The 12,860-nt window shown below is 41.1% G+C and overlaps 1 protein-coding gene across 3 annotated transcripts in view; it reads right to left on the reverse strand.

Moving 5' to 3' along the window:
- SMYD3 (SET and MYND domain containing 3) overlaps window positions 1-7,405 on the reverse strand; it is a 411,511-nt gene extending 404,106 nt beyond the window's left edge. The window contains exon 1 of one of the 3 annotated variants that reach the window (XM_070734078.1): window positions 7,067-7,405. In XM_070734078.1, the coding sequence (XP_070590179.1) occupies window positions 7,067-7,215 (149 nt within the window). In that variant the 5' untranslated portion in view covers window positions 7,216-7,405. The remainder of the gene's footprint in view (window positions 1-7,066) is intronic. The other 2 variants (XM_070734076.1, XM_070734079.1) reach the window with 2 other exon arrangements.
- Between the last annotated feature and the right edge of the window lie 5,455 nt (window positions 7,406-12,860).

The following is a 12,860-nucleotide window of genomic DNA, read 5'->3' on the forward strand; positions in this document are numbered from 1 at the left end:
ATATGGAATTCTGTTCTAGTAAAATTATGTAAATTGGAAGGCTGTGTTTTATGAAAGCTGTTTAAGTCCCAGTGATATTATAATAAAACAGATATATATTTAGAGCTATATAAGAAAAGTATTCTAGGCCAGAGAAGCTAACAACATGAATTTATATACATGTAGTTAATATAATGTAACCTAAGGTAAAACTTTCAATGAATGTACATAAATTATCCTCTTTATCTCCTCAAGACAATAAACAGAAGGTAATGTGCAACTGCATATTGCAATAACTATTGCCCATATTTTAATGTCAATTTCTCCCTCCGACAACATTTACATCCACCTTCCTGCATTGACTCTGTTTGACAAGTCCCCTGGGAATGTTGCAAATGGTGAATACGTGACACTGTGTTACTACAACTATCATAAATATACAGTACAGTATATGCCGGTTACCAAGGCCACAAATTTTAACCACATGATTACAGAGATGCTGCGATGGTTGTAAGTGCAAGACTAGTTGTTTAGTCTTCCGTACTCCTTCCAGCTGTACGGATTCAGCTCCAGTGATCTTAGAAGCCTATGTCTTAGAAGAACTTTAACGATTAAAGATAAATAAGGCAATGGGTCCAGATGGCATCCCCCCCAGAGTTCTTAAAGAACTCAGATCTGTCATTGCTACCCCCGACTGATTTGTTTAACCAATCCCTGTTAACAGGAGATGTTCCTGAGGATTGGAGAATGGCCAGTGTTGTGCCTATCCACAAGAAGGGCAGTAGAGAAGAAGCTGGTAACTACAGGCCAGTTAGCTTGGCATCAGTTATAGTTAAAATGATGGAGACTCTACTCAAAAAGAGGATAAATCAGCACCTAAAAACAATAACTTATTGGACCCAAATCAGCATGGCTTTACTGAAGGCAAATCATGTCAGACTAATCTCATTGATTTCTTTGACTATGTCACAAAGGTGTTGGATGAAGGTGGTGCCGTGGATATTGCCTATTTGGACTTCAGCAAAGCCTTTGATACGGTTCCACATAAAGAGCTGATAGATAAATTAGTGAAGATTGGACTTAATCCCTGGATAGTTCAGTGGATTTCAAGCTGGCTGAAGCATAGACATCAGAGTTATTGTTAATGGCGAGTATTCTGAGCAGAGACAGGTTACAAGCAGTGTGCCACAAGGGTCTGTTCTGGGTCCTATTCTTTTTAATATGTTTGTGAGTGATATAGGGGAAGGTTTGGTAGGGAAGGTTTGCCTATTTGCTGATGACTCTAAAGTGTGCAGTAGGGTTGATATTCCTGGAGGCATCTGTAATATGGTAAAAGATTTAGCTTTACTAGATAAATGGTCAAAGCAATGGAAACTAAAGTTTAATGTTTCCAAATGTAAAATAATGCACTTGGGGAAAAGGAATCCTCAATCTGAGTATTGTATTGGCAGTTCTGTGTTAGCAAAAACTTCAGAAGAGAAGGATTTAGGGGTAGTGATTTCTGACAGTCTCAAAATGGGTGAGCAGTGTGGTCGGGCGGTAGGAAAAGGTAGGATGCTTGGCTGCATAGCTAGAGGTATAACAAGCAGGAAGAGGGAGATTGTGATTCCCTTATATAGAGCGCTGGTGAGACCACATTTGGAATACTGTGTTCAGTTCTGGAGACCTCACCTACAAAAAGATATTGACAAAATTGAACAGGTCCAAAGACGGGCTACAAGAATGGTGGAAGGTCTTAAGCATAAAACGTATCAGGAAAGACTTAATGAACTCAATCTGTATAGTCTGGAGGACAGAAGGAAAAGGGAGGACATGATCGAAACATTTAAATATGTTAAAGGGTTAAATAAGGTTCAGGAGGGAAGTGTTTTTAATAGGAAAGTGAACAAGGGGACACAATCTGAAGTTAGTTGGAGGAAAGATCAAAAACAACGTGAGAAAATATTATTTTACTGAAAGAGTAGTAGATCCTTGGAACAAACTTCCAGCAGACGTGGTTGGTAAATCCACAGTAACTGAATTTAAACATGCCTGGAATAAACATATATCCATCCTAGGATAAAATACAGAAAATAGTGTAAGGGCAGACTAGATGGATCATGAGGTCTTTTTCTGCCGTCAGTCTTCTATATTTCTGTTTCTAGTTGTAATTCACTTTTTTCAACACTGTAACTTTGAACAGTTGTTAAACAAATGATCATTAATCAAGGACTATATTCATTTCTCCTTTAAAAGGCGAGGGGGATAAACCCTTGTCATATAGCTAGTGTTTCTTATGAGGTTTTTCCTTGTATGATTAACTTTTGTTACTACTATTTTTTCCTTGTCATTCCTATCATCCATTTCCTCCCACTATAGTCATATGACTGTAACTTGTTGCTTTGTATCCTTAAGATTTCTATTAATGTTGATTGTTTCCTCATTGCTTATTTGACCCCTATGACAATCATTAAGTGTTGTACCTCAAGATTCTTGACAAATGTATATTTTCTTTTATGTACACTGAGAGCATATGCACCAAAGACAAATTCCTTATGTGTCCAATCACACTTGGCCAATAAAGAATTCTATTCCATTTCATTCTATTCTATATTAATATGATAACTAGAAATGTTGAATGTTTGAGAAGATAGGATGCTCAGTTTTGGGCTGCAAACGTTATTTTTCTTCTAAAATCACTTTCTACCTAAACAGTAGTAGTGACACCATATCTTACTCCTACATTTTTTTATACTCACAATCGCTTACCCCTCAACAGAAAAAAGGACCACTGAAAACAAACACTTCATCCTTTTCTTGAGCAGTGCACCACCTAAAATCATGAGGCACAAAATAATTTACCCCAATGGAAGCCAATAGGTTTATCAGAAATTTTGAAAACAGGCTGATGGAGCCGCCTATTCACAAAATGTTGGGCACTATCAAGTATAAAATATCCACTTACTAGAAAATACCCTCTGCCTCTTTGTTAGAGAATATTTGATAATCATCAGCCTATTTTTGCTATCCATATTTTTATAGATATTATACATTTCAAGATCAACTGTGGCCTAAATCACCCAACATTTTCACATTTCACAAAAATTAGGCACTATTCTTGAAAGAAATATAGAGAAGGTAGATGGATGCTTTGCATTTATTTATTTATGTCAAACAGGACAAGAAGACTGATATAATTATCTTTTCCTGAACTGTCTTTTATGCCCAATTATTTTCTCACTTTCAACTGTGCATCTGTCATCTTTGGAAGATCGCAGTAACAATTCTGGTCTTTTATACCTATATATTTTGAGGGCAAAGGTAAAATTTATAAACTTTTGAAATCTGAAACACCCCATTTAAATTTTTTAAATATCAACCCAGCATTTTACAAATGTTCTCCCTCATATCACAGGGGAAACAAAAGGAAGTTATTTAAATTTTAAATGCCTTGAAATAAAGCACTATAACTATACTGCACAGTTTACGCAGATGAAAGTGTGGAAAGTATGTTAGAAGAGTCTGCAATGGGAATTTGGGATTTTTTCCTGAATTCTGCATTAACCAAGTAAATTCAACAGAGTGAAAATGTTAGCATTTAAACCAGCTGGCTAATTATAGTTATGAACTAGACCTTTCCTCCTGTGTCTACAATTTATTTAGTTACTTTGAATTTATAAGTCATCCAACTCCAGTGGGTTAATTATACAATGAGATGGAAAACCATGTAAACGTTATTTACAAAATAGCAACTGGTACAGAAAACTGCACAACTGATGTGGTGCTGGATAACAGGAAAACTCCATCCTCAGCAATGGAAATTCACTGAGGACCTAGGGGCCAGTCATTCTCTCTTAGGAGGTGGCCCTGCATATACTATGCATCTTGAGAACTCTATGTAGATTGAGATAGAACCATAATTACAGGCTGCCTATTATGGTCACATGTTGTGAAGGCCATTAAGCAAGACAGCCTCATTTAACAACCCCTACCCCCTGCTTTCCCTGATGTGGCCATTAAACATACATGAACATTAAACAGAGCAGGAGTTTCATCAGAGGTGGGGAAGGTCTTTGAAGGCCTACTGCAGACCACAATAAATGACTACAATGAAGGCTTAAAGCTAGGGCTCAGTTTATATGTATTTTACTGCAGTTATATAATAACAATACATTTCTTTCCACATTCATCTACTGCCATCCAGTGGAGGTTTACTGAAAGAAAATCCTACAAGTTTCTCGCCATTTAAACAAACTTGCTATTTTAACAGGTTTGCTGTATAATTTTTATACAGCAGAAAAGAAGTATCTAGCCCAGGGCTAGATGTTTTTGGAAATTCTGGAAGATATACACAGAAGATATACACTGTAGAACATGCATCAGAGCTTTCAGTGTCTGAAGAGAACTATTACATTAACACAGACCAGGTGTTTCCCAATGTCACCAAGAGAATAAGTATCTGCTAAGATAACAAAGTAGAGGGAAAAGTCTAGAGCTGAAACTCTGAAAACCTGGCCTATATACACTGAGAGATCTGGTGTATGTTCTGCAGTGACTACATCTTCTGCGTATATCTTCCAGAATTTCCCCAAAATTCTAACCCTGGGTTAGATGTACATGCACATGCTGGCCACCTGGTCTTTGGGTTTCATGCTTTTGCATGCGCGCTGGCTAGCCTTGCATGCCAGAATGCCCCAAAGCCAAAGACCAGGTGGCCGTTGTGCCTGCACCTGGTGTTTGGATAGTGCCTACCTGATCTTTCGGTTTCTGGTGCTCCGACAGGCATTTATTTACAGGTGTCATGTGACATATCACAACTTCCCCCCCCCCCTTGCTAAACTGGGCATAGGCATGGCCAGCATGTGACGCAATCCAGCTCCCGGGCCACAAGTTTGGCAGCCCTGTCTAAAGAGAACCTGCTGATAATTCCTTTTTGTGTGGGGTTTATCAGGCTTAGATTAAGCAAAAGGCCCTCAATAGGGTCTGCCATTCTTGAAGATGCTCCAACCTAAGTTAATCAGGTTTTTTTTTCTCAAAAGCAGATAAAAGGAGTAGCTTTCTAGCGAGGGGCTGCTCCGTAGTTAAGTGAATGGTACCTTTGATGCATAAGATCTTTAGATTGGAATAATCTATAGATATCATAAATTTTCTTATATTGCTTATTAACTGATGTGTCAAACAATAACTCAACATAGTTAACCAAAGCTATCTTTCAGTAGGTAGGAATCATTTCCACACCTGAATATTCACCACCTGAATATTCCTATCCAGGAATTGTAATTCTGAAAGATAGAAGTCTTATTTTGTTTTTATTTTCAATGTGATTATGGCTAGAATATTTGATATTTGAATTAACACCGATAAGGGGTTCTTTACAGGGAGGTAGCCCTCAGTTAATGCTGGCACTTGGGACTGGCATTTCCATTATTGAGCAATGCAATTGTAAAGTACAACTTCACTTAGCAGCAGCAGTCCTGGTTGCTGTCATTACCTGAATCCCACCCAGTTGTTTGGTGAGGACATACTCCAACCCAAGCCATTTCCAGCTTGGTCTCTCCAAGTCCTAAGCTTTAATAAGGAATAAAGGACGGTCCCCTCTTCGTCCACCTATCTTCCTTTCCATCTCTATCCTTTTGGCCACCCTGCAACTCTCAATTGATCTCCACGGTCTTCTTCCTCCAATGCTTCTTCCCATCTGGTCTAAGCTATGAGTGGCCTTTTTGACGCTTTAAAGTTTTGCAAGAAAGCCTAGGTAAGTGCCCAAATTTTAATGCATGATCATGAAGGCACTGCAATGGCCATAACTTCTAGAACTGATGGCGTTATGAGCCTTGGTGGCACAGTGGTTAAGAGTGCAATACTGCAAGCTGCTGCTACCTGCAGTTCACAATTTCAAATCTCACCAGGCTCAATATTGACTTAGCCTTCCATCCTTCTGAGGTGGGTAAAATGAGGACCCAGATTGTTGGGGGCAATATGCTGACTTTGTAAACAGCTTAGAGAGAGCTGTACAGCATTGTGAGGCGGTATATAAGTCCAAGCGCTATTGCTAACTGGGCCTATCTACCAAAATTTATTCAGTGCCACCAGAAGGCTTAATGCTCACTGAACATAGTTAACTGAGGAGTACCTATAATATAGGATGAACTTAACAGTAGCTATGACTAGCTAAACAAATTTTCTTAAATCAGGATTCACACAACACAATAATGTAAATTAAACCACTCCACAGTTTAACATAGTATATGAAAGTACAGTATTATCTTTTCTACTACAAAAAGTAATGGAAGAAAACATTTTTGAATGAAAATGTCCCAGCTATATTGGATGCATAAGCTTCCTTGCCTATGTCTGGGAGATTTACACCAATATTTTACAGTTACAATTGTTTATTTATTTATTTATCTATAATAAATAAATAATAAGTAATAATAAGGGGTGTACATAAGTGCACCAGAGTGCCTTCCGTCCCGTCCTACAGTCTCTCCTATATCTGCTCTTCTATCCCTTCTATCTTTTCTGCTATTCTCTCTAGTTATATTTTACTCCTATATTTTCTATTCTATTCTTTCTTTAATATATTCTATTTGAATATATCCTCAAACCTTCATTGTGTATTATTGTGTATTGGGCTAACTAAATTAATTAATTAATAAACAAACAAACGTTACAAGGCCGCATCTTTGTGATTTGTGCATAATAAAATCTCCATGATCGAGAGATATAGTTATTAAACACTTGGCTTAAGGTTGCCCCTCCCTCCCCTCAAAAAAGTAAAAACATCCATTCCAGACAGCTTGCAAATACTGTATTCTTCCGCATCCCGCCCTAGGCCGCTTCCCAGATTTAAAAACAGAAACTCAAGCGACGGGAGGCTTCCGCTTCTCTTCCGCCCCCCGCCCAAAAATACAACGCAGAATTATTCCGTTCCTAAGGTGACTCGCTTGCTGAGTCGTTCTTTGATATGGCGACTGAAATAGCTTTAACTTCTGCAAAGGACGAGAACGAGGCCGGCTCCCCCCCCCCCGCCCCCCGCTGCCAGCAAAAGCAGAAGCGGAGCGGGAAAGCGCCGCGTTTAGAATACCAGCAAAGGAGGCTCAGCCAATACCTGCGCAGACAATCTTCGCACACGCCTCCGAGGCGCTTCTTGCTGACGATGTAAGCGAAGGGCGCCGAGTGGTACAGGGACTCGCCCGCTTTCACCGCTTGCAAGAGGCGCAAGCCGTTGCCTTTGCCCGGGCTCGCAAACTTTTCCATGGCCGCTCCGCGGAACAGGGGAATTAAACGGAGAAGGCCCGTCAGAACCAGCACGCTTCCCGTTTTGCCGCCTCGATTCCCACGTGACGCCCGCCGCCGGAATCCTCTGTCCTTTGAGGGGGGGGGGGAAGCGCCCGCCTTCGTTACGTTCCCAGGTGTAGCCTTTCATCAACCCCGTCATTAAAACCCCAGAAAAGGATTGTTTCAAATAGTATTTAAATATACTGCTCAAAAAAATAAAGGGGACACTCACCTTAACACATCCTAGACCTGAATGAATGAAATATTCTTATTGAATACTTTGTTCTGTACAAAGTTGAATGTGCACAACAGCATGTGAAATTGATTGTCAATCAGTGTTGCTTCCTAAGGGGACAGTTTCATTTCACAGAAGTTTTATTTACTTGGGTGTTATATTGTGTTGTTTAAGCCAGTGTTTTTCAACCAGTGTGCCGTGGCACACTAGTGTGCCGCGAGACATGGCCAGGTGTGCCGCAAAGCTCAGAGAGAGAAAAAAAACAAGAAAGAAAGAGAGAAAGAGAAAGAAAGAGCAAGAGAGAGAGAAAGCAAGCAAGAGAGAGAGAGAAAGAAAACAAGAGAGAAAGAAAGCAAGAGAGAAAGAGAGAGAGAAAGAAAGCAAGAGAGAGAGAGGAAGGGTAGGTGGGAAAGAGAAAGACATAGAGGGAGGTAGGGAGGGAGAGAGAAAGAGCAAAAAAGAGGAAAGAAGGAAGAGAGAAAGAAAGGGATGGAGAGAGAGAGAGAAAAAAGGAAGGGAGAGAGGGAGGGAGGGAGAAATAGAGCGAAAGGGAGGAAGAGAGAGATAGTTTTTTGTCCAAACTTTTTTTAGCCACCCCCCCCATCCCACCCCCACTCAATGTGCCCCATGGTTTTGTAAATGTAAAAAATGTGCCGCGGCTCAAAAAAGGTTGAAAATCACTGGTTTAAGCATTCCCTTTATTTTTTTGAGCAGTGTAGTTGTACCTGTAGTGTACAGGGCCATGGATGTCAAACTGTTAAGTACATATTTATGTATTAAGTGTTCTGTTTGTTTATTTGCCAAAACGTGCAAGATAATAGGAATGGTATAAACAAAGAAAAGCAAAGTAGGTATTTATTTATTTATCCAAGTACATATTGGTAGTAGGTATACAAACATATAACAATGTTTATATACTATCCTTGTGGTGTGACAGGAATAACCTAGAACTGAACACACTCAAAACCGTAGAAATGGTGGTAGACTTTAGAAGAAACCCCTCCATCCTTCCACCTCTCACAATACTAGACAACACAGTATCAACAGAAGAGACCTTCAAATTTCTAGGTTCTATCATATCTCAAGACCTAAAATGGTCACCTAACATCAAAAACATCATTAAGAAAGCACAACAAAGAATGTTCTTTCTGCGCCAGCTCAGGAAGCTCAAACTGCCCAAGGAGCTGCTGATACAGTTCTACAGAGAAATCATTGAGTCTGTTATCTGCACCTCTATAACTGTCTGGTTTGGTGCTGCAACCCAACAGAACCGACACAGACTTCAGAGGATAATCAGAACTGCAGAAAAAACAATTGCTGCCAACCTGCCTTCCATTGAGGACCTGTATACTGCATGAGTCAAAAAGAGGGCTGTGAAAATATTTACTGACCCCTTGCATCCTGGACACAAACTGTTTCAACTCCTACCCTCAAATCATCGCTACAGAGCACTTCACACCAAGACAACTAGACACAAGAACAGTTTTTTTCCTGAATGCCATCACTCTACTAAATAATTCCCTCAACACTGTCAGACTTTTTACTAAATCTGCACTTCTATTTCTACTTTTCCCCCACTCATCATTCCTATCATCCTTTTCCTCCCACTTAGGACTGTATTACTGTAACTTGTTTGTATCCTAAGATTTTTATTAATATTGTTTCTTCATTGCTTATTTGACACCTGACAATCATCAAGTGTTGAACCACATGATTCTTGACAGATGTGTCTTTTCTTTTATGTACACTGAGAGCATATGCACCAAGACAAATTCCTTGTGTGTCCAATCACACTGGCCAATAAAATTCTATTCTAACAAGGGACGGAAGGCACTCTGATGCACTTATGCATGCCTCTTACTGACCTCTTAGGAATCAGGTGAAGACAACAGTGGATAGTCTAAGGGTAAATAAATTTGGACCATAGGACAGGGACAGTAGGCCCGATGGTGAGCTTATGTACGCCCCTTACAGACCTCTTAGGAATGGGGTGAGACCGACAGTAGACAGTCTAAGGTTAAAGATTTTGGCCTTTTGGGGAAGAAACCACAGGTAGTGCATTCCAGGCACTGATCACTCTGTTGCTGAAGTCATATTTTCTGCAGTTATTTTGAGCGATTTAACATTGAGTTTGAATCTATTTTGTTCACATGTGTTGTTGCGGTTGAATCTGAAGTATTTATTGACCAGTATGACATTGTGGTAGATGATTTTATGAACTACATTTAGATCATATCCAAGGCGACATAGCTCTAGGTTTTCTAAGTTCATGATTTCAAGTCAGGTGGAATAAGGTATTCTGTTGCGAGCAGAGGAGTGGAGGACTCTTTTTGTGAAATATTTCTAGACACCCTCAATTGTATTAATGTCCGAGATGCAGCATGGGTTCTTGTTCTGTTCCTGAAATTAATATGGATAAGAGTTATTTGGCCTTAACAGTTTCAATTTTGTCTCTTGCTTTTAAATGTTTTTATTTTTCAAAGAACCCTAATTCCACTCCGATAGCAAATTATACAATTTGCTGTTCCACTCCCTGAAGTGGTAGGAAGTCTAAAGCACTAAAATTAAGATTGTTAGATTAAAAACTCCAAGTATTAGTTTGAATCCCTGTAGTTTATGAGATAGCCAGTTCAGTGAAGTGATTAAAGCATTGGGCTAGAAACAGCGAGTAAATTCTGGTCCTGCCTTAGACACAAAGCCAGCGGGTTGTCCTTAGGCCAGTCACCCACTTCAGCCCTCGGAAGCAGACAATGGCAAACTACTTTTTATATCATGTCAAGATAGCTGTAGGGACTTGGCCAGGCAATTGTTAGGAGACAACATTAACTCGAAAAGGATTTTAAAAAAACTTTTTGATGTAAATGTATTGCTAAATATGTGTCTAGAAAGGGATTTTAAAATCTACTTTGCACTGGGTTCTTTACTTCTTACTAGAACTTCTTGTTTTTAGAATTGTCTTTAGGATCACACATTATTTATTTATTTATTTATTTATTTATTATTTGGATTTGTATGCCGCCCCTCTCCGAAGACTCGGGGCGGCTCACAACACATAGTACAAATCATAAATAATCCAATCAATTAAAATATTAAAGCTTTAAAAACCCCATGTACTAACAGACACACACACAATCATACCATATACAGTGATCCCTCGATTAGCGCGGGGGTTACGTTCCAAGACCTCCCGCGCTAATCGATTTTCCGTGTTATAGTGGTGCGGAAGTAAAAACACCATCTGCGCATGCGCGCCCTTTTTTTTCCATGGCCGCACATGCGCAGATGGTGGAGTTTGCGTGGGGGCAGCGGGGAAGACCCAGGGAAGGTTCCTTTGGCCGCCCAACAGCTGATCTGCTCCACAGCGCGGAAGCAGCGAGGAGCCGAAGATGGAGTTTCCCCGTTGCCCAGGCAAAGGGGAAACCCCATCTTCGGCTCCTCGCTGCTGCCGCGCTGCGGAGCAGATCAGCTGTTGGGCGGCCAAAGGAACCTTCCCTGGGTCTTCCTGCTGCCCAGGCAAAGGGGAAACCCCAAGAGAGCCAAAAGAGCACCGGGCCGGTTGGTTCCCAACCAAAAGAGTTTACCCCGATAGTCCTCGGTGGGGGAAAACAGCGCGTCGCCAGGCTCCCCATCTTCAAGAGAGGCGCGACGGCTAGCCAGGATCCACGCAGGGGAGAAAAGGCGCGCGCTCCCAGCCGCTGCGCCCCGCTTGGAGAGCAGCGGCGAGCAGAGCACAGAAGACGACGAGGCTTTCGAGGGCTCCAAGGCGGGCGGCGGCGCGTCCTTCGAGCACGCCGGCGGCGACCCCAAGCTGAAGGCGGCCACCACACACACACACGCCGCCGCCACCATCCACCCTGCCGGGTTCCCTGCTTGCTACCTCTTCGCCTTCTCCCGCCTCCGAGGCCGACCAGCCCAAGCCGCAACAGACACACACACACATACACGCACTCCCTCTCTCGCGCTCACACAGACGCACTCAGACAGAAAAGAAAAAAAAATCCCCAAAAGAGAGGGACAAGAGGCAGGCACAAAGCGGGAGATGAGAGAGGGAGGAAGAGAGTGTGAGAGAGGAAGAAAGAGAGAGAGAAATGATAGAAAAAAGGAGAAAAAAAATGAGAAAATGATTGAAGCAGAGAATGACAGGAAAGAAAGAGAAAGAGACAGAGAAGTGACTCTTGGTGATGACGTATGACGTCATCAGGTGGGAAAAACCGTGGTATAGCAAAAAAACCGTGGAGTATTTTTTAATTAATATTTTTTGAAAAACCGTGTTGTAGCGTTTCGCACTAATCGAGACCGTGCTAATCGAGGGATCACTGTATAAATTAAACATGCCCAGGGGGAGATATTTCAATTCCCCCATGCCTGACGGCAAAGGTGGGTTTTAAGGAGTTTACGGAAGGCAGGAAGAGTAGGGGCAGTTCTAATCTCCGGGGGGAGTTGGTTCCAGAGGGCCGGTGCCACCACAGAGAAGGCTCTTCCCCTGGGGCCCACCAACCGACATTGTTTAGTTGACGGGACCCGGAGAAGGCCCACTCTGTGGGACCTAATCGGTCGCTGGGATTCGTGCGGCAGGAGGCGGTCTCGGAGATATTATAATGAACAATTCTACTCTAATCGGTACCTTAACCAGGCAGGGTTCAAAGTTCAAGTATGCCAAATAAAAAAGGTCGCTAATCTTCATTTGAATATGGAAAGAAGATTCCCCCACTTCTCTTGATAAATGTTTCCAATGTTGAATCATTCTCACTGTCTATCATTCAGTTGAAACCTGCCAACTTGTAGCTTTAAATCCTTTATTCTATTAACCTGCCATCTAGAACAAGAAAAAAATGTCTGGATTTTTTTTTTCTAAGTGGCATCTTTTCAGCTAATTAAAGATTGCTATCATTTAAACTCAATCATGGCCACTGAAAGTGTTGCCTGTTATTTTGGATTTTAATTAAAAAAAACACTTTTACAAGTAGTTTGATTTTGATTATATCTGTCATATAGTCTGCCTAGGTAGCTCGCGAAAGCTGTTCATAACCTCACCAACGGCTCGCATTGCAGGACTGGACAAAAATCCTTGCTCCCAACAGGAGGTTCCATAGAAAGAATTGGCTAAAAGGTCAAGATGGTGACTCACATAGCCATATTTTTCCTTGTTTTGCATGCAAAGAATGGAAAAGGAGTGAAATTTCAATCATTCCATCATGGGTGCCATCTTTTTTTAACCTCCCATGTCCTTAGTCGATATCAGATCTCATCATTTAAGTGTGCTCTCTATTGTGAAAAGCAATGTATGGATTGTCCTTGTATACTTTCCCCCCACTTTCAACAATTCTTGCAGATTGATGTTTCTGGGGTCATTGGCTGCTTATAACTGATCAGGACTTTGTCTTAACTT

Source organism: Erythrolamprus reginae, chromosome 1, assembly GCF_031021105.1.
Source record: "Erythrolamprus reginae isolate rEryReg1 chromosome 1, rEryReg1.hap1, whole genome shotgun sequence".
In the NCBI taxonomy this organism is placed as follows: domain Eukaryota; kingdom Metazoa; phylum Chordata; class Lepidosauria; order Squamata; family Dipsadidae; genus Erythrolamprus; species Erythrolamprus reginae.